The 21,659-nt window shown below is 43.1% G+C and overlaps 1 protein-coding gene across 1 annotated transcript; it reads right to left on the minus strand.

The window, feature by feature from the left end:
- Positions 1-4,944: 4,944 nt before the first annotated feature.
- Positions 4,945-21,452, minus strand: LOC137355701 (UV excision repair protein RAD23 homolog A-like). Its single transcript, XM_068021147.1, has 9 exons — positions 21,226-21,452; positions 17,074-17,232; positions 16,153-16,292; positions 14,838-14,995; positions 14,107-14,234; positions 13,515-13,599; positions 11,690-11,820; positions 9,787-9,942; positions 4,945-5,855 (listed from the first exon to the last, which is right to left on the minus strand). Exons 1-9 carry the CDS (start codon positions 21,289-21,291, stop codon positions 5,742-5,744), a joined length of 1,137 nt encoding a protein of 378 aa, XP_067877248.1. The 5' UTR covers positions 21,292-21,452; the 3' UTR covers positions 4,945-5,741.
- Between the last annotated feature and the right edge of the window lie 207 nt (positions 21,453-21,659).

The raw sequence follows: 21,659 nt of genomic DNA on the forward strand, positions 1-21,659 counted from the left end.
CACAAGGATGGCTGCAGATAGAAATGAGAAAGAATATGAGAAAGTGGTGTTAAAAGTACATTGCTGAATACCCTTTACTTAGTGTTTTCTTCTTCTTTGACCTCCTAGTCTCGAGAGACAATGGGCAAGCAGCTGGAGGTGGTCAGTGGTTTGTGGAGCAGCGCCTGGAGTGGCTATAAAGGCCAATACTAGAGTGACAGGCTCTTCCACAGGTGCTGCAGAAGAAATTGTTTGTCGGGGCTGTTACACAGTTGGCTCTCCCCTAGCGCTTCTGTCTTTTTTCCTGCCTCTCTTCGACTAAGTCTCTTCGACTCGCCACACTTTAGCCCCGCCTTTATGGCTGCCCGCCAGCTCTGGCGAACGCTGGCAACTGACTCCCACGACTTGTGATCAATGTCACAGGACTTCATGTCGCGTTTGCAGACGTCTTTAAAGTGGAGACATGGACGGCCGGTGGGTCTGATACCAGTGGCGAGCTCGCTGTACAATGTGTCCTTGGGGATCCTGCCATCTTCCATGCGGCTCACATGGCCAAGCCATCTCAAGCGCCACTGACTCAGTAGTGTGTATAAGCTGGGGATGTTGGCCGCCTCGAGGACTTCTGTGTTGGAGATACGGTCCTGCCACCTGATGCCAAGGATTCTCCGGAGGCAGCGAAGATGGAATGAATTGAGACGTCGCTCTTGGCTGGCATACGTTGTCCAGGCCTCGCTGCCATAGAGCAAGGTACTGAGGACACAGGCTTGATACACTCGGACTTTTGTGTTCTGTGTCAGTGCGCCATCTTCCCACACTCTCTTGGCCAGTCTGGACATAGCAGTGGAAGCCTTTCCCATGCGCTTGTTGATTTCTGCATCGAGAGACAGGTTACTGGTGATAGTTGAGCCTAGGTAGGTGAACTCTTGAACCACTTCCAGAGTGTTTAGTGTTTAATCCGTGATATTTCCCCCAGGACTTTTCCCCGCCCCTTGTGATAAACTTCCAGTCTCAACCTGATTGTCAAAAGGGAATGTTGCATCCATTTTTTCGCTTGTGAGCTAGGCCAACTCTTTTCCTGGTATTTTCACTCTGCCCCAGTATTCTCATTTCCTGATCTCCCCAACCTACAAATCAACAGTCAAGGAAACAGGAATGTGACATTGCATTCTGAAAGTGGCCACAAGAGGGAGAGCAAGGACTATCCTTCTTCCAATTATCTCATGCTTGGCATCTCTTCAGCAGGAGTTGGTCCACTCTACAAGCTCCCCATTAAACCTATTCTGGAACACACTGTACAATGATGGGTTGTTTCTTTTAAAGAAAGGCTTCTGCCTTTCTTTCTTCTTGCTTCTTTCGATAATGAACCAGTGATGAAAAAGTGCAACAACCTGGTTAGAAAATGCCATTCGGAGAATGGGATTCCATTAATAAGTCATTAATTACAGAGAAAAACAGACACTTTTGTCAAAAGATTTCCATACCCCAAAAGTCAACTCCAGATTACTTATACTCTTGCTGCGGCGCCTCTCAAGATGGTTACTTATGCCAGAAATGATCCTACCTCAGCCGAGAGACTATTCTTTATAAAAGAGTCAGCAGAGGTCATCAGCTTGGCACAGTGAGGTCAATAGTATCATCCCACTGCATTCTGCCTGGCAGAGATCAGCAGGTCAACTCTACCATACAATGTGATGCATTGCACCCTATTGGAGTAGCTGCATTTCTTTGCGCTCTCTCTGGTTACCTATAGTGCTGCAGGCCTCTTAAAGAGGCTATCACTGGGTAAGTGAACTAAATGACGTGTCTACCTCAAGATGCAGCTGTGATATACATTTTGCCCTCTGCGTCAACATATTATAAAATGTATATTACCTGACATTTGGATTGCATCCAAACTTTTTCTCTCCATCCTCATGGCTTCTTGGGATCAAGTTGCACGTTAGTTGACTTACCTGTTCTGAGGACAAAGATCTCAATATTGGGAGCAACTCCTACAGAAATGGCAGCAATGCAAGCCCATTCCATGACCGTCTACAATCCTGTTTATTCATAGGGTAAGTCTTTCAAAGTAGTCGTACACATTTTTCTGTGGGCAAGATTTTCCCACTGTTTATCTTATGCTGTGATGAGTAACCCTTAGCCTTAGGGAACCTTCAACCTGCTCCGAGGCGCCTCTCTCCGAGACCAATAATTTAGGAGAGTGCACGAGGAGTTTTCGACAGTTTTTGGAGTGAATGCAGTGCACGCTGTGGTAGTATTAGGCCATAAACAATCAGGAGATCATGGTTTAATATCCAATCAATATAAAATGCCCCTTAATATTGTTGCTGGTGATTATGCATTATTCGAATGGACACAGTTGTAATGAATTAGAATGGCATAACACAGGTGATGAATTCAGCTTCTCAAACACAAGGGCTAATTCATTCTTGGCAATTGGCCTGCTCGGAGAATTTTTTTACTCATTCATGGGATCTGGGTCTTGCTGGCAAGATCAGCATTTGTTGCCCATCCTTAATTGCTCTTGAGAATGTGGTGAACCATCGTCTTGAACTGCTGCATTCCGTGTGGTGTAGGTACACCTACAAGTGCTGTTACGGTCTGTTAGGGAGGGAGTTCCAAGATTTTGAACCAGCAACACTGAAGGAACGGCGATATACTTCCAAGCCAGGACGGTGTGAGACTTGGAATGGAACTTGCAGGTGGTGGTGTTCCCATGCACCAGCTGCTCTTGTCCTTCTAGGTGGTAAAGGTTGTGGGTTTGGAAAGTGATGTTGAAGAAGCCTTGGTAAGTTGCTGCAGTGCATCTTGTAGATGGTACACACTGCTGCCAGTGTGCACTGATGGTGCAGGGAGTGAATGTTTAAGCTGGTGGATGGGGTGCCGATCAAGTGGGCTGTTTTACCCTGGATGATGTCGAGCTTCGAGTGTTAGTTTAGTTTAGTTTAGAGATACAGCACTGAAACAGGCCCTTCGGCCCACCGAGTCATTGCTGACCATCAACCACCCACCACATACTAATGCTACACTAATCCCATATACCTACCACATCCCCACCTGTCCCTATATTTCCCTACCACCTACCTACACTAGGGGCAATTGCTAATGGCCAATTTACCTATCAACCTGCAAGTCTTTAGCATGTGGGAGGAAACCCACGCAAACACAGGGAGAACTTGCCAACTCCACACAGGCAGTACCCAGAATTGAACCCGGGTCACTGGAGCTGTGAGGCTGCAGTGCTGACCACTGCGCCACTGTGAGTGTTGTTGGAGCTGCACCCATCCAGGCAAGAGGGAGTATTTCGACATACTCCTGACTTGTTGAAAACAGATAAGGTTTCAAAATTTAGTTTATCTTAGGTTAAAAAAGAAACTGCCAAACATAATCAGAGAATACAGATTTCACAATTCCCTAACAAAGTCTATGCTTTGTTTCACAACAGCTATCCACCCTCTTTGTGCATGTTTCTCTCCCTCATTAAAAATTAAGCTTTTGATAACGGTTTAAATGCGTAAGATTAGCATTAAAAATTCTTCAGGTGGTTTTCAAGTCGGTTCGGAAAAAAGAGGCAGAAGTGCCGTCGGAGAATGGGAAACCTGTTGTGTGCCAGGAGATGGTGCATACTGCACATGTTCAGATTGCAGCAGGGCTCTTGTCAAATTCCTTCGACTGTTGTGGGGGAACAATTAGCCAAAGTCCCAGGATTTAGAGATATGCTGAGGCCTGGAGTTAAATCTTTAATGGAGATATTGAAACTTGAAGGGAAAAAAAAAATTACAGGGCTATGGGAAAAGAGCAGGGGAGTGTGGGATTAATTGGATAGCTCTACCAAAGAGCTGGCACAAGCCCAATGGGTTGAATGGCCTTTTCCCTGTGCTGTATCATTCTATGATTTATAATGAGCAAATTCCAATAGTGGATTTAACCATGTTATTGTGAAAAGTGCATTTTTTTCCCCTTCAGTTTAATCTCATTTTTGGCAATTACAAATTTGTTACTGGGTAAAAAAATGTCCATCAAAATTATTTAAGTCATTTATTTGACTGGTGAGCCTCTCCTTTCTTTTGCTATAGGTTCTTCTAACTTGGAGAAATTATTCTGAAGATAGTGGAGTTGCTCAGTGGGGTGAACATGGACCTAAACAATAAATCTTGGATTTGAATGCTTGCACAGTTCACACAGCCTTCTATCTTTCTGAAGTGGATAAAGTGAAAAGAAAATGAAAGGCTTGCATCTGTATAGCACTGCTCAGGATGCTCCAAAGTGCTTTGCATTTGAAGTGTGGTCACTGTTATAATGTAGGAAACGCAGCAACCAATTTAAGCACAGTAAGCTCCCACAACCAGCAATGTGATAATGACCAGATAATGTTTTAGCAAAGTTGAGGGATAAATATTGGCCAGCACACCTGGGAGAACTCCGCTGCACTTCTTCAAATAGTGCCGTGGGATCTTCCACATCCACCCAAGAGGGGAGACAGGGCATGGGTTTAACATCTGAAGTGTCAGCCTGGGTTTTGTGCTCAAGTTTCTGGAGTGGGACTTGAACCCATGACTTTCTGACTCAGAAGCAAGAGTGCTACCATTGTGACACAGCGAACACCCATATATAAGAGCAAAATACTGCAGATGCTGGAAATCTGAAATAAATCTTTCATCATCTGACCCAAAACATTAACTCTGTTTCTCTCTCCACTGATGCTGCCAGATCCAGAGTATTTCCAGAATTCTCCATTTTAATGTCACCTGTCTAACACAAGGGAGCACCATATTCCAGCCGAGTGGGCACTTAAGCTAATTGTAACACCCTAACAACTGCCTCAGTTGAGATCACTTAACTCTGCTCAGAATAGTGAACAAACCTGGGCCTTTACAGCCTGACTGGTCCGATCCCACATCATGGGCACACAATATGTAATCCTTTCATCACACAGGCAAAAAGTCAACACACCTCGATCCCAAATTAATTAAAAATAACTTTTAATTTCACGGAAACTCTTGAAGACAGGTGTCTTTGTCATGACAAAGCAATAATGACACCATCAAGAAAACAAGGTTCTATCCCATCAGTTTTAATTTATATTAGTGAGATAGCAGAAAAACACACCCCACAGGCCTGGAAACCTTAGCCGTTGTGTAAGAAATAAACCACTTTGCAATGTGATTGCAATGTCCTGGTTACATACTGTTGCTGAGCAATGGTCCTGATGCAAACATTCCACTAAACACACAGACAAAAAAAAAAAGTGAACGTGGTAACTAAGAAAAGGAAGGAAAACTAGTAACAAAGTTCAGTCAAGTACTGATTTGTTCTGTACACATCGGCTAAGAAGCGTCTGCTATTAAAGCAGGCAGTTAGTGCACTGGTGTTCCAGGATTCACAAACTGATGGGGAATGCTCTTACTATTCAGGCAGTTGAGTACAGATCCTCCCACATCCCCATGCTACCCTTTTTTGGGGGTTTAAGTTTGAATTCTATCAGGTGAAAACAAATAGATCTCTTTAAACCCAGTAAACAAGTTATATTTACACTTTTGCTTTAATATTGAAGAAACCCACTTCCCCCACTTCAACTTGCAGCCTTCCAGGTTAAAATTAGTTGTGTTTCTAGCCCCCCATCATAAACTGTAATGTACAGTCTCTAAGTCATTTCTATCATTATTCACGTACAGAGCTGAATGACAGCATTTCTATTAAAGTTGGTTTATGCACTGGATTATCGGACATCCAAGATATGCCAAGAGTTTCTTCCCCGTTCTTCATTCGTCGTCAAAGTTCTGCTGCAGCAAGAAATTTGCAGCCAGATTTTCATTCTTCTCACAGGCAAAATAAGCCTGAATGACTAGGCCTTCGGGGAATCCCAAAGCTTTTAACTGTGCAAAAGAGAAAAAGCAACATGACAAACAGGTACAACAACATGCATCTATATAGCGTCTTTAATGTAGCAGAATGTCCCAAGGTGCTTCACAGGAGCGCTGTCAAACAAAGTTTCACAACGAGCCACATAAGAAATTAGGACTGGTGAGTGAAGAGGTAGGTTTTGAGGAGCACCTTAAAGAGAGAGAAGCAGAGAGGTTTAGGAGGGGATTTCAGAGCTTAGGACTGAGGCTGCTGAAGGCATGACCGCAATGGTGCAATGATGAAAATCAGGGATGCTTAAGAGACCAGAACTGTTGGAGTGCAGTTATCTTGGAGGGTTGTAGGGCTGGAGATGGTTACAGAGGTATGGAGGGGCGAGGCCATGGCGGGATTTGAAAATGAGGACAAGAAATTTAATAATGAGTCATAAAGAGATACAGCACTGAAACAGGCCCTTCGGCCCACCGAGTCTGTGCTGACCAACAACCACCCATTTATACCAATCCTACATTAATCCCATATTCCCTACCACATCCCCACCATTCTACTACCACCTACCTACATTAGAGGCAATTTAATATGGCCAATTTACCCATCAACCTGCAAGTCTTTGGCTGTGGGAGGAAACCGGAGCACCTGGCGGAAACCCACGCGGTCACAGGGAGAACTTGCAAACTCCGCACAGGCAGTACCCAGAACCGAACCCAGGTCGCTAACCATTGCGCCACTGTGCCGTCCAATGGAGATGAAATGGAGATGAAAATGAAAAGAAATACCAAATTGCAAATGCAGGAAACCTGGAATAACAAACATGACATATTTCAAACTCAAAACAGGCCCATCAGGCAGGCTTAGATTTAGGACTATTCATCACTTCTGAATTAGGGCTTTTTACCTGAAATTAAAGACATCTTTGCAGATGCTGAGGACAATAAAGATTTTTTTTTATAAGTTGCATTTAAATATTATATTTTAACTGAACTGCCTCTCCAATCATCTTTCTTCCCCTGTAATTTTTAATGATTATGAAGAGATAAAATTAATTATGTTCAATTATGGCTGAGTAACTAATCGCTTGTAATGATCTGCTGACTATAATCAGATCTCAATGCTACCAATTTAATAGAGGTATTGTACGGACACTTGCAAACAGGATTGATCGCTGGTCTGTGCTGACTCAGCCGATTTCATCTAAGGGGGTGGTTGGAGATGCAATTATCCAAAGGAGAGAAAGGGGGAACAGGGGCGGCTGCGAGGTGGAGAAGCGTTGAAAACCACGTAGGATTGCTGTTCCGAATTGCTATCCACTAAATCAGCAAGAGGAAGTGATGTGCAGGGATGTCAGGCAACGGCAGTTAAACAGTCTGTCTACAAAATTGTGTAAGTTGGTCACTTAAGAGGGAACTTGTAGGAAACTGGCACCTGTGCAACAGTACCCAGCATAAGACAGTGCCTGGGGGACAGGAATGGAGAAAAATAACTCACTCAGAAGTTTTATACCCTTGTCAGTACCCACTTCATCAAACTGGATAGCCTGCCAGAACTGTTCACGTGATACAGATGGTAAATTCCTCTGGAGTTCACCTTATAATAGGGTTGAGAAGAACACTGGAACCATCGTTTCACCCTGCCAACTGCAAAATCAACATCAGTGCCTCACAGTCACTAGTAATGATAATTCCAGAGAGCGGGTGCAGGCAATAAAAAAAAACTGGCCAATTAAAAAAAAAAGCCTGGGAATTTCCTGTCCAAGTTCCTAAAGAAATTAAATAAGCTCCCGAAGACCATGATTACCATCATTGGTGATAATTTAAGTTAATCCCCTCTCAAGGCTGATTTTGCTAAGGAACGAAGGACTCTGCAGGACGAAAAAAAAACATCGGCGTCCATCGTGCACAGGTCACAGACCCCACTTTACCATCAAAGTAACTAATGTTTCCTATATCGACTGTACTGTCAGAAGAGCTCGACTGTAGTTGGCCCACATTATCTAAAGTTGGTGATAGTGGATCCACTTTTGTGAAGGCATTGAAAAAGGTTCCTTGCATCCCAACACTGAACATGTGAAAGAGAACTGCTGTCAGCAATCCATTGTCAGCAATCAGATAGGTATGATAGCTTATGGCACTAGTAATCCAGAGGTCGCGAGTTCAAATCCCATTGTGGCCAGTGGGGAGATTGAATTCAATAAATTGTGGGTTGGCACAGAACATGATCATGGAAACTGCTGCCTTGTTGTAAAAAAAAAAACTCATTGCGGTTCACAAATTTCCTACAGGGAAGGGAATCTGCCGTATTTATCTGATCTTGTTAATATGCGAACATTATAGTGTACAGAATTATGAGGAGCCTAGATAGAGTAGAAAGGAAGAACCTGTTTCCCCTAGTGGAGAGGTCAATTACCAGGGGGCACAGATTTAAAGTGATTGGTAGAAGGATTAGAGGGGACATGAGGACAAGCTTTTTCACCCAGAGGGTGGTGGGTGTCTGGAATTCACTGCCCGGATCGGTAGCGGAGGCAGAAACCCTCAATTCCTTTAAAAGGTATCTGGACATGCGCCTGAAGTTCTGTAACCGGCAAGGCTATGGACCAGGTTCTGGAAGGTGCGATTAGATTGGGCGGCTAGTTTTTTTTCCGGGCAGCAAGGATATGACGGGTTGAATGGCCTCCTTCTGTGCCGTAATTTTTCTATGGTTCTGTGGTTGACTCTTAGTGCCCTCTGTTTTGTTTCGTCCAAGAACAAATGAGGAAAAAAAAAACAACATACTGACCGGGCTTCACTCTTATGACATGTATCACCTGATTAGCTACAGCCTCATAATATACTGCCATCTGTCCTGTGCCCTTTATCTAGTCTGAGTCACCTGAGCCAGAGTGGGCCCATATGTTGCCCTTCTGCAGCTATAGAAGAGTAATACCTCTCATTAAGTGCTAATTACAGTAATATTGGACAATGACAAAAAAAAGTTCCAATCTTCAGTCAAGAAACACACGCACACACACAGGTACAAAAAAAAATTAGAATTTAGAAGTATCTGCAAGGACCATTTCTACCTTCATAGGATTACAAGAGAACGGAGTTTGAGATTTGATTTGATAGAAAGTTACAAGGCCACTGTGAAATGCAGCTCTTAACAAAACATCTTTCCTCGCTACTGATGGACCTGGTGGATATCAATCAGTTTGAAATGACGGAGTGCACCGCCCACAAGGTTTGTGCGTTGAGTTGTATTGGTCTCAGCCAGGGCAGCATGTGGGATGCTGCAACTGGCCTCAGCAGCCTAAGGTGAGGGAAGCTATAAAGATCAGCCAGGGTTCCTCTTCCTAGTCCCCTGCCTGTGAGCAACATTCGCTCCAAGCTGTGTGACTGCTCAGCAATTGGGAATATGCGACGTAGGGGGCTAACAGACCATGCACAAGAGCAGTCCCTTTAAGATATGTGCATGCACGGCAGTGTGGCAATTTTAAAGAGAGCACGCAGTGCAACAAACAGGCCGTGCACAGCAAAGGGACATTTCAGGGAACACTGCCTGTGACCCTGCTGGTGATATACATGTGTCAATACTAGGCAAGGTTAGGATGGGGTTTGGCTACAACAGTCAGGCACAGTAGCCTGCAGAACTGATAAGGAATGGCCCCTGGGATAAGGAACTGGAGAATGTCTGGTACCTTATGTAACCATAACCAGCACACGTCAGTACCTTCATGAAGAGGGGTGAAAAGATAAAGAACAAATTACATCACTTTAGAGAAATGTCCGTCTTGATCGTGTCTGAAGAGTTGATGTGAGATGTTGGGTGACCTTCTAAATAGCCCATTACTGAAAACCCCACTAACTGTTTAGAAGAGGCAGAACTCCATAGCAGGTAGGAAGGATTTGTTTTCAATTCTGTGGAAAGCTCTCTTCTAGTTTAGCTACATTTCTTTTGATGGTTTTCACTGACCCGCTCTATGGCTTCTTTCTCTAGGGGTGTAACCTGAACGTAGCTCGCCTGCGATGAATCCTCTCCAACCGCTCCCAACTCCCCTTCAATCTCAACAACATCCTCCATAGGCTCGTTTAACATCTGGATGAAGTGTTCTTGATGCTGGCTGATTTGCTGTAGGAAAATCATTACCGATGTTTATATTTTCATTTATATAGCACCCTATTACATCAAATACAATGAATTCATTTTGAAATGGAATGATTCTTTTGATGCAGCCAATCCAGGACAGAAGCATGACGCAAACAGTTAAATTGAGTTTTGGTGACACTATCGAAAAAAAATATTGGCCTGAAGCCAGAAAATACCTGATTAAGGGCAGAAATGCACTATTCAAGGCTACCCTCTCTAAATTAAGAAAGGAAATGAAGCTCTTGTATTTATATACCACCGTACATATTGTCAGAATGTCCCAAGGCATTTCACAACCAATGCATCACTTTTGAAGAGTAGCCACTGTTACGTAGACAAACACAGCAGCCAATTTGCTCACAGAAAGGCCCCCAAAGAAAGCAAATGAATCAATGACCAGTTTTTGGCAGTGTCGGCTGAGGGTGGAATGTTGGTCAGGATTCCAGGAGAACGCCCCTCCTCTTCTTCAAATAGTGCCATGAAATCTCTTACATCCGCTTAAGGCAGATGGGGCCTTGGCTTAATGTCTCACCCGAAAGACATTACATCAGGCAATGCACCACTGCCCTAGTGACAGTAAAGTGCCAGGTTGCATAATGTGCTGAAGCAGGCACTGAGGTTTGAACCCACAATGTGACTCAGGTAGGTGCTAGTGCTGCCAACTAAGCTAAGGTGATACTACAAAAGGCAAGAACACAGCACCACAATGCAACATAGAGACCACCCTTTATAAATTATTTGCTAGATTAGTGCTGGAATCTTTTTGGAGGAGGAGAAAGGAAATAAAACGTTTTCAAATTGCATTTCTCCACCTCATTCCCTTAGTGGTACCAGACCTTGCTCTGTAGTCCCACCTCTTTTCACAGCATGTCAAAGCAACATCATTACAAAACTTAATGACTACCACAAGGTACGGTAGGCTTACGGTTACGGCAATGGATTAACAACCTAAGGCGTTGAGTTCAAATTCCATCATAGTGTGAAACGGAATTCAATAAACGCAGCAGTTTGCAGGGTGAATGATCATGCACGATGCTAAACAGTTGACTCTTAATGACCTCAGGGCAAGTAGGGATCAGCAACAAATGCTGCTTTTCTAATATCGCTCACGTAAATTTAAAAACACATACACGCTACGAAAATAAAGCTTGCTTAAAATTAATGGTTTACCTGCCAAAAACTGTCAATTAAACTTTAACCAGATCCAATAAATACTCACTTTCAGCAAGAAGCTGGTCAGAAGTAGGCATTGATCAAAGATAGTCATCGTGTCATAATTTGGCCCATTGAGTCCATGCCAGCTCTCTGTAGAGCAATCCAATCAGTCCCATTCCCCTGCTCGAGCCCGTAGTCCTGTAAGTTTATTTCCCTCAAGAGCCCATTCAATTTCCTTTTAAAATCATTGATCGTCTCTGCTTCCACCACCCTCGGAGGCAGCGAGTTTCAGGTCATTACCACCCACTGCATACACCAAATCACAGAAGCAAGTGACATCCATTCTTCTTCACTTATGTTAAGTTTTATACCTCCACTACCCATTCTGCAAATTTATGAGTAGAATTTCTTCACTTCAGTTCTTTTGTGGGTCATATATCTTGTCCTGCTGCCACAGTTTAACTTGATGTATGTCCACCTTTACTGCACCATTAACAATTTTATGTACCTCTAAGGTTAGGTTGTTGTAAACAATGCATTTTTCCTAAAGCGACTGAAAGATTTTCAACCTTACCTGCAGTAGCTGTGGGTTTTCTCTGCCCAGCTGCTGAAGTAGGGCTGGTAACATTGATGGGTTCTGCTGAAGTACTTGCCTCATGTTCTGGAACTGGGGCAGGTCTCGGAGGAATTCCAGAGGATTCTCAACTAAGTTCAGCGGAGGGAAGAAAGAGGATTTTAAAAAAGTTTTTAAGTCAGGCAGCATTTCCAGACAACCAGCCTGCTGGCCCACAGAATGGTGAATACGTTGTCTGCACCAAACTGCTAGGTTCCTGAACTCATGTCACTGTGGGGAGTTGCCAAGCACAGACTAAGTACGAGAGGGCAGGAAGGAAGAGAACAAAACACAATTAACCTCCTCTTGGTGGCTGCTTTCAATTGGCAGAGGCTTACAATCTGGTCAAGCACAATCTTGGGTGTTGATGGCACTTGGAGGAAATGAAGAAATAAAGAGATTGAATTCTTTCAATTGTCATATTAATATCCTCAAGAGTTCTTAATGGAAATTTTATTTTACTCCCATTCCACTCCAGCCCTGCAGTAAAGTTATAGATGAGGCACATTAGATATTAGGGAAGGTGACCTGCTGCAGCAAGAAATGTTGCGATATTGTGGTACTGGGGCAACAAATTACATGGTTAATTCCGAAATGCACAGATGTCATACCAAGCCAGTGACTATTTCCAATCACAATGAAGAACAGAGCGGGAATACTATCTGATCTTTGCTCCCCTGAACTCAAGGGGGTCAGAAGCCAATGGCTAATTCACTACAAATGAGAGATTGCACCGAGCACCTGTTTGTCAGTATAGCTCAGTTCCATAGTGGGCAGTGCGTTTACCACAGGACCATTGCAAGAGGGGCACCAAAAAATATTTTACAGTCAGAGCTGTTTTATTAAATCATCCTCTGTTGTATTTATAAAATCAAGAATAATGTTCACATAGGAAGCAATAACTTGCATTTATACAGTGCCTTTCACGATCTCAGGACATCTAAAAGTACTTTATAGCCAATTACATACTCTCATTGTAGTCATTTTTGTAATATAAGGAAATGCAGCAGCCAATTTTCACACAAGGGTCCCACTAACAGCAATGAATCAAATTACCAAATACTATGCTTTAGTGATGTTTGCTTTGGTGCCCTTGAGTTAGGGAAGGGGAAAAGAAGCTAGAGTTCCCATTCCTGATCCCTATCCACCACTTGGGAACAGGAGCCGACTCAGCAGTGATGCTCCCTGAGGCCAAAGAGTCTCTTGATATTCACTGCTGAGGCACCAGCTCAGAATCAACACTATCACGGAAGAAAGGAACATCTGCAGCAAATAAACAAATCTCAGCTAAGATACAAGTGGAATTCGTCAGGGACTTTTCCAGGATTCCAGCATCAATTACTATCCAGTAAACCCTGCTAAAAGTACATTTCTGGATATCAGATTTAGCTAACAGCCCCTGCAGTCAAATAGCCCATGACCCTCAACATCTCAACTCATGCTTAAATAATGATCATACTAAGGGTCCACATCAACTATGGCAACTTACCCCAGCACCCATGGCACTGTACTCTAGCAGGCGACACAGCATCAAGAAAGGATGGGGGACAAAACTGGAAAAGTTAGAACAAAAAGTCCTGACAACTGCAGCAAACACCCACAAATATTTCATTATATGTAACCAAGATAAACAAACAGAAACTCTGTCATTTAAAAACAAAAAATGCAGGAAAATACTCAGCATGTCAGGCAGCATTTGTGGAAAGAGAAACAGAGTTAACGTTTCAGGTCGATAGTTTTTCATCAGAAGTTACTTGTAAGCAATACAGTGCAAAGTGTCCCTTACCTAGTGGTTCTGGGTTAGTTACTTGACCAGATTCAAGACTATCTTGGGACACTGCACTCTCTTGCACTGAACTATCAGGTATACCCTGTAAACAAAAAAAAGAGAGGTTCAATGCAGCTCTGCCAGCAAGATCAAAAAAACTAATTTTACAACAGTATGATCTGGCATAAATGCTGCATTTTCCATCATTCCCTCTCCTACCTTCAGTTATTTCACTACACTAGCCCACATACCATTGCTAAAATGTCTGTACAAAAATACTGGCTATTGTTTAATAAAAAGCACTGCAAATGCAGGAAGAACTGCATACACTCTCGCATTATCAAGCAAAACATTACAGCTTAGACAAGGTCAATATAACACACACCCAAAGAGAAATCGCTTGGAGGTGGTATTTTGCATTTCATCATGTCTCTTACTCAGTGCCTTGTTTGCATGGACTAACTGTGCACATCTTTTTTCAGAAGATGGCATTTTAACTAACATCTTTTGCTCAGGGCAATGCCTCCTTATTACTTTGCCAGGAACAGTCAGATAAACTTGCAGCAAATGCTGTAAGCAGTGCCCATCCCCATCCACACACACACCTTACCATCAGCAGGTACTCCACAGCTCTGTGCGGGTTATTGAAGCTTGCCCTTAATGCTGCTACCACCTGCTCACGCTCATAACCCATCGATATGATTTCTGACAGCATGGTCTCATAAGCCATGTTCCTTGCTGGAAAGAAGCAATAAAGCTACTAAATGCATTATAACATAAATACACTCGTGTGGAGTACTGATAATCACTTGCAAAATTACATCCTTCCATAGGGTCATCAACATCCACTATTAACAAAGGGCAACACAGCAATCAATGTTCAACGTGACACTTGTCAACTTCAGATTACAGATATAATAAACACATGCACTAGCAGAACTTCCATGGCGTTGCTCATGGTCCCCAAGTAAGAATAGAGGTGATACCAAACAGAGAGTGAGTTATCGAAAGTAGCTGCAACAGGAAGTGCAAACTATGGCACAGGACTTTTAATAGATTAGACATCTTATAAATAACTTGATACACAATTTATTGCCTGGCACTAAGATCAAACAGTGGTGAATATATACAGTTCCCTCATTAAAGTCCATGATTGTAGAATCCTACCATCTCTGTCCACCACTGGTTTACATTTACTCCGACTGTGGAGGATTTGGTACTAGCAAATCATAAGTTGTCAATATAGTTTTTAATAATAGATATTTGTAGACTTAACTTTTTTTATTGGTCCTATCCTTCATGTTTATTTAAAAATAAAAGGAAAATTATGGATTTACTGACCTGGTGTAGTGTTAGCACCATCATGGGGCAAGTCCTCAGGCGTGTCACTCTGCACACCTGGTTCTGAGATTAAATCAATCATTGATACTTGTTCAGGGTGCAGATCACTGACTGACAATGGGGAAGAGAGTATGTCACTCCCTGAAGAGGGCATTGAACTGTGAATACAAATTTAAGGAGGCATTTTTAACCAATAAATTAGTTACATGACATCATTCTGAAGCCTCCATGGCACTGGTACACGCTTACTTCAGATTCTAATGGCTACTAGTTGGCTCCCTCCATTGGCACCACCTTCAACAATCACTCTCCCCACCACCGACGCACAGTGGCAGAAGTGTGTACAATTTGCAAGATGCACTGCAGCAACTCACCAAGGCTCCTTTGACAGCACCTTCCAAACCCTCAACCTCTACCAACTAGAAGGACAAGGGTAGCAGATACATGGGAACACCACCATCTGCAAGTTCCCCTGCAAACCACACACCAGCCTGACTTGGAACTATATTGCTGTTCCTTCACTATCACTGGGTCAAAATCCTGGAACTCCCTTCATCCCAAGGACTGCAGCTCACCACCACCTTCTTGAGGGCAATCAGGGATGGGCAATAAACGCTGGCCTGGCCAGCGACACCCACATCCCATGAATGAATTTAAAAACATTAAAAATCTGGCTCCCTTATCCTGATGGCAGAATCGCAGAGCCAGGTATTTGTGGGTTTACAATTTGGATGCTGGGATAAGGGAGCTCTCCCTCTTATTCCCTCCTCTTCTAAAGGCATTCACTGACGCTGGCCAGAGTTTCACAGTTGCTGGTTGCCTCCAGTTCCTCACCCAGTAGGCCATTCCTTACATTCAAGCCTAGACTGTGAGCATCAAAATGCTATTCTTCCTTGGAAGGCATCACAGCTCAAGTTAATTTTATCCTTATTTGGCACTTTCTGGCAGTGGTTGTAGAATGGTGATCAGGAACTAGAAGCTTAGCTTACTTTATTGTTCACCTTCCTAGTCTAGGGCACTGAGAGTCCCCACTGCTACCAGTCTGAGATCAACTAAGGTGGCACAGCTGCAAACTTAACCGAGCAGCCTCCTAGTCTGCATGGTTCAGCAATGTATCAAGGAGTGAACTTCCCCACTGAGCAAGAAGGGGAGCTTCCCCGGAGACACTTAACAGCATAGCCACAAGTGCCCTTTCATCTTTCATCAAGCCAAAGAGTCTTTTCTACGCCTTGGAAAAAACACATCACAGCACATTTGCTTTCTCCTCACAGGAAGCTGAGAGCCACTGGTTTGATCATGTGTTATCATCTTGTACCTGGATATTGAAACAGAGCTGGTAATTGTCTGGATCTGGCTTCCATCATCCGCATTCTGCTTCTCTTCTTCTAGCTGTGACTGTGTGGCTGATGGCCCAACTGTAGATACAGATCCTGTTTCTGTGGAGGTGCCTTTAGGCTGCAGATTTTTTTTTAAAAGAAAAAGGTACATTCTTAACTCAGTCACTGAGTTAATTAACAAATAGACATCCTGTTATAAAGTACAAAGAATACATCATTCCCCTATAACATAAAGTGAAATGAGATGGTGGGATGACTTCTGTGCTGTATTGACTCTATGTGTCCATGATGAGACGTGAATGAAAATTGGAGGAAAAATAAACAAAATGCAAATCCTAGTAAGAGATAAAACTCTCAGTCCCCACTCTCAAACTCCATCTATCTGCATATATACAATACAAAGAAGACAGATTAGAGTGGGTTTCAAAGCAGTGACACATCAGAGGGTGAGAACACAGTGGGAAACAGCACAAACTGCAAATGTTTACAGCAACATCTCAATTACTTTATGCGTTACAGATATTCAAACATCACCCAAACTAGAATACAAATGCAAACATCTTGTATAGGGAGCCATTATGGGGTGAGGTGGGAAAATGATGATACATCTTTCATTGAGTGGTTCTGGGAATAACCGATGACTAGGAGGGTTGGGGGGTAACTAGCCAGGACACGAGCACAACCTCCCCTCCGTGGTCTCTTTATTGCCCAGATGAAGAAGTGGATGTCAACTCATTTTAAATAGCTCATATGAAAGGCAATGCCACCATCCATGTAATGAATCCTTGAAAGTGGAAGATAATTGTGCAACAGCTCAACACCCCAGGAAATGTTGTAACCCATAAATCATCAGTACAGAAAAAGGGCTCCACTGCTAGAAACTCAAAAATATTGCACACCTTTGTTACCATAACAACAACAAAATTCTTCTCATCGATCTTGTACTCCTTGAGCTGGACATCATTGTTTAGGATTTTTCCAGCATATATGAGTTTCTGACCAGCAACAGGGAAACCAGTACCCTTCTCTGCTTCAATACATTCTTTCAGTGCTTGCACCTGTCAAATAAAATTTTGTAAAGACAGTAATAACCAGTCAGACACTGACAACGTAAAAGACAGTAATAACCAGTCAGACACTGACAACGTATCATTGAGAATAATGAGAAGAGTGACCCTTCCAATCAAGAGCTCAACCTAAAAGTTTAACACCATAAACTTTGCAATTAACACCTCCTGACTGTCCACTTGATAATCTTTTTCATTTAAAAGATACACTTTTAGCAGTTTCCTTCTAATTTTCAGGTTTTAAGCACCGTGTAATGTTCTACAGAGCCAGACAGGTCAAATATTCCCAGCTTCAACTCCTGGTCTCTACCGAGTTAGCTAACACCAGTTCAGGAAATAATTTGAGAGCTCTACAAATGGCCTCCATGCCCATGGGCTGGGAAGCAAAACACCTAGGCCAGGGTTTCTAGTGCTGACTGCTAGCTCATGGGCAAGTAGAACAGGGTTGCTCATGTCACTGAAACCATAGCACAACAGGAATCAGTGGCTTCCAGAGAGTAAAGTGAAAAATACAGTTGGCCAAAATTTGTAGTATCTATATTACAAATAATCTAAAATATAATTTCAATTACATTATTGTTGGTGCCATCAGGGAGTTCAAATTGTACTATTGGCTAGTCTATAAACAGTAATTTAGAGAATACATTTTTAAACACTGCTGGCATATATTGTTAACACTGTTCAAGGTGACAACGCACCTATTAACATTCAATATATTAGAACTAATGATACATGCAAGATATGAATTCTCCTGCACATCAATGAAAAACACAGGTAGAAAGGATAGAACCATAGACAAATTACGGCACAGAAGGCGGCCATTCAGCCTGTTGTGCCGGTTACAGCACCTCAGGTGCATGTCCAGGTACCTTTTAAAAGAATTGAGGGTTTCTGCCTCTGGCAGCGAATTCCAGACACCCACCACCCTCTGAGTGAAAAAGTTTTTCCTCATGTCCCCTCTAATCCTTCTACCAATCACCTTAAACCTGTGCCCCTTGGTAATTGACCTCTCCGCTAGGGGAAACTGGTCCTTCCTATCTCCTCTATCTAGGCCCCTCATAATTTTGTACACCTCAATTAAGCCACCCCTCAGTCTCCTCTGTACTAAGGAAAACAACCCTAGCCTATCCAATCTTTCCTCATAGCTGCAAAACCACATCCTACCGCAAAGTATTAATACTCCCAAAGATTACAGGCAATGTATTACTTCTGAAGTGTATTCACTGTTAAGTAGAAAATCGTGGCAGTCAATTTATGCACAGCAAGATTCCACAAACATCAAAGGTGGATGAGTCGTTAATCGCCAAAGGATAAATGCTGGCCAAATCGCTGGGTAAATCCGAGTCTTGCTTGAAAAATTGTCAAGGATCTTTTATATCCACCTGAACAGGCAGACAGGGCCTGAATTTAATGCTTCATGCGACTGCAGTTCTCCGGAGCAACGCAGCACTCAGTATCACAACCAAGTGTCAACCTAGATTATGTGGTCAAGTGGAGCTTGAGCCCACAATGTTCTGACTCTGAGGCCAGAGTGCAAATGCTGAGTCACACTAATGGCAGCAGTGGCACCAAAACACTTAAACAACTGTTGTTATGCGATAAAGGTTACTACTCCAATAAAATATATTCTATACAGAGGGGGACGAGGTGTTGCCATGGATCAATTCTTCTGCAGATTTATCCTAATTATTCCTATTTAAGTACATATTTCTGCAGATTATTGGTTATTGTTAATGACCAAACATTAACTTTTATGGTTATGAACAGCTGCCCTTACAGCAGACAATGGTATTAATATTCCTAAAGATTAATAATCTACAGCACACAAGCTGGAATCAATTTTCCAGCAATTTATTACTGACCCTAAAGCAGACATCAGACATTAATCCTTCCAAATTGCTGACTATAAGATACTTCCAGGTTTTGATACAACAAAGACTAGTAGTTATCACTTCCGGTATTACTTGGCAGTAAAGGGAGCAAGGAGTTGAACAATTCTCAGAGCTGGATGCAGACCAGACAGTTGAGAAGAAGATCTCTGCTGTCTGAAGTCCTGTATGAAATAAAAATAGGTTCTATGAATTTGGGTCATAATGGTACTAAATTGGCAATCTCACTTGACAGGCTTGTACAAAAATTGAAAAAATGTCACAGTTGATGCAGAAAGTGGCATTCTTTTGAGGTTGGGCAGAGTTGAGGCTGATTTATTCTGCATCTAATCATTATGTACCGGACTGAAATGTGTTTGATGCTAACACCAAGAAAAGTGTTCCACTCCCCAACACTGTTTATCGTCAGCTTTTTCTTTTGCCTGGCCTGATGGGTGCAGAACCCCATCACCATTGCTTAAGAGCCTCCAAACAAAACTGCTGCAAAATGAACATAAGTAGAGTGTCTATTAGACCCATATGAAGTGCACTGGGATAAACCCCATTTATCTATGCTCAAAAATTTTAGGACAAAAGGTCAGCAAGGGCTATTTAAAAGTGTGCATATGGGCAGTCCTGCAGTTTATCCAAGTAAATCAGCAGCACTGGGCACTAGTAAACGTCCCACAGCCCAGCTAGGACACTGTCCATTAAGATATTACTTTGCAAAGTGGTAAGTGGTAAGCCCCCAGTCAGGCACTGTCCTATCCAGGTTCCATTAATCCTCATACTGAAGAATCTTCAAAGCAAGTCACAGTCTACTCCTCTTAAATTTAGATAATTTGAATTTTTAGTACCAAATAAAACTTCATGTCATCAATAGAAATCCACCCTAGTAGAATTTTCGTTAATCTAATAGGGTGTGCACACTTAAGACACCTCCCACTCACCTAAACTCAGATTAGCAACCAAGTTTTAGACTTCTAGGTATTCACAAAGGGACTTCTGGAATTTATCCAGCTAAAACCAGGATGCGCATAATAGAAAACTGGTAATTTTTGAGCTAAGACCATACCGCTTGTTAAGTGCGGGCAGGGCTACTCCACAAACCCAATTTTTCACCATAACAAAAGGACGCCACTCAATTGAGGCTTGACTGCATGTTAGAAACACCCATTCACTAAGTGCAGAGGCTGTCACTCCTCAGCTTGACAAGCGCTGGGCAACCACATAGATAAATTAACAGTAGATCCTGCTAGAGTAATCCGAAACTAATCTCTTCCACAATCCTATATCTTCCTCTACTACAATTCTCCCTGAGAATACAATGGTCTCTGCATCATCTATTCCTGTGATGAAGCATTCTACTCTTCAGCAATTCTCAGGGCAAAGAAATTTCTCCTAATCTCTCTCAAAACCGTTTGAAATTGATAAGTCCTCATTGCTGTCTCCCCAAACTGAGAAAAAAAGGTAATTTCCCATCAAAAATATATCCTTTTAAAGGCTTCTGCCCCAATCGAAACAGTCTCAGGTTTCCCTTGGTAAGGTCGACTCGCCTGCAAGTCAGAAGGATGTGGATTCGAATCACACTCCAGAGACTCCAGTACAAAATCTAGGCTGAGATTCCAATGCTACACAGTTGGAAGCACCATCTCTCGGATGAGACGTTAAATCGGGGCCCGCGTCTGTTATCTCATGAAAAAAAAACCACTGCCACTATTTTGAAGAGAAAGGAGAATTGTCCCAAGTGTCATGGGGTGGGGGTATCATCCATCCCTCAAAAAAAAAAATGATCCGGTCATTATCACATTGCTGTTGGTGGGATCTTGCTGTGCGCGATGGGAAATCACGTTTCCTACATTTCAACAGTGGCAACACTTCATTTTGTTTAATATAAGCTACTCCATTGGCTATAAAGGGACGTCCTGAGGCCAGGAAAGGGGGGGGGGGGAGCGAAGAGGCGCTATACAAATACAATTTTCTTTTTCTAACTGCAGCTTCCCTCACCACCCCCAGGGGCCTGTGACTTCTAAAGTCCTGGAGCCAGCAGCTGGTGCCGAGCCAGTCCCTTATCCCCTCTTCCCCCGGCGGGCGGGGATGGGGAGGAGGAACTCACCGTTAGCTCGGAGTCGATCTCGATTTTGAACGTCTGCTGCTGCAGCGTTTTCACGGTGATGAGCATGGTGATGGGGGTCGCCGTCTCTCTATCCCACCCCTCCCGGGGGCAATCCCTCGCCGCCGGCTAATCCCGCTGCCCTGTGGAATTTGCTGGAAATTTCCACCAGGCCGGACAGCCTCAGACCGCCGCCATCTTGACGCCAGAGCCGCGTCACGTGACACGAAGCGTCACCGCCGCGCCACGTGACACCTGCCCCCTTCGGGTGGTCACGTGGTGTGTGTGCCCTACCCTCCAGGCCTTGGCAGCTTTTTCTAAGTGAATAGTCGCTGCTCCCTCACCAAACTGATGTACTTTTGTACAAATCTTTCATTTTTCCAGGCCTCACTATCTTTCCAATTGACTTATTTATACTTTAAAAATGTACAACCATA

Source organism: Heterodontus francisci, chromosome 43, assembly GCF_036365525.1.
Source record: "Heterodontus francisci isolate sHetFra1 chromosome 43, sHetFra1.hap1, whole genome shotgun sequence".
Taxonomy (NCBI): Eukaryota; Metazoa; Chordata; class Chondrichthyes; order Heterodontiformes; family Heterodontidae; genus Heterodontus; species Heterodontus francisci.

What these genes read in the sequence shown, in the direction of transcription:
- LOC137355701 (XM_068021147.1), bottom strand. Translation starts at nt 21,291, where the DNA reads ATGCTCATCACCGTGAAAACGCTGCAGCAGCAGACGTTCAAAATCGAG. An exon ending in AAAACCCACAGCTACTGCAG is followed by an intron (nt 9,943 to 11,689) that starts GTAAGGTTGAAA and finishes ATTTTCCTACAG; the next exon opens with CAAATCAGCCAGCATCAAGA. An exon ending in AGAAAGAAGCCATAGAGCGG is followed by an intron (nt 5,856 to 9,786) that starts GTCAGTGAAAAC and finishes TCTTTTGCACAG; the next exon opens with TTAAAAGCTTTGGGATTCCC.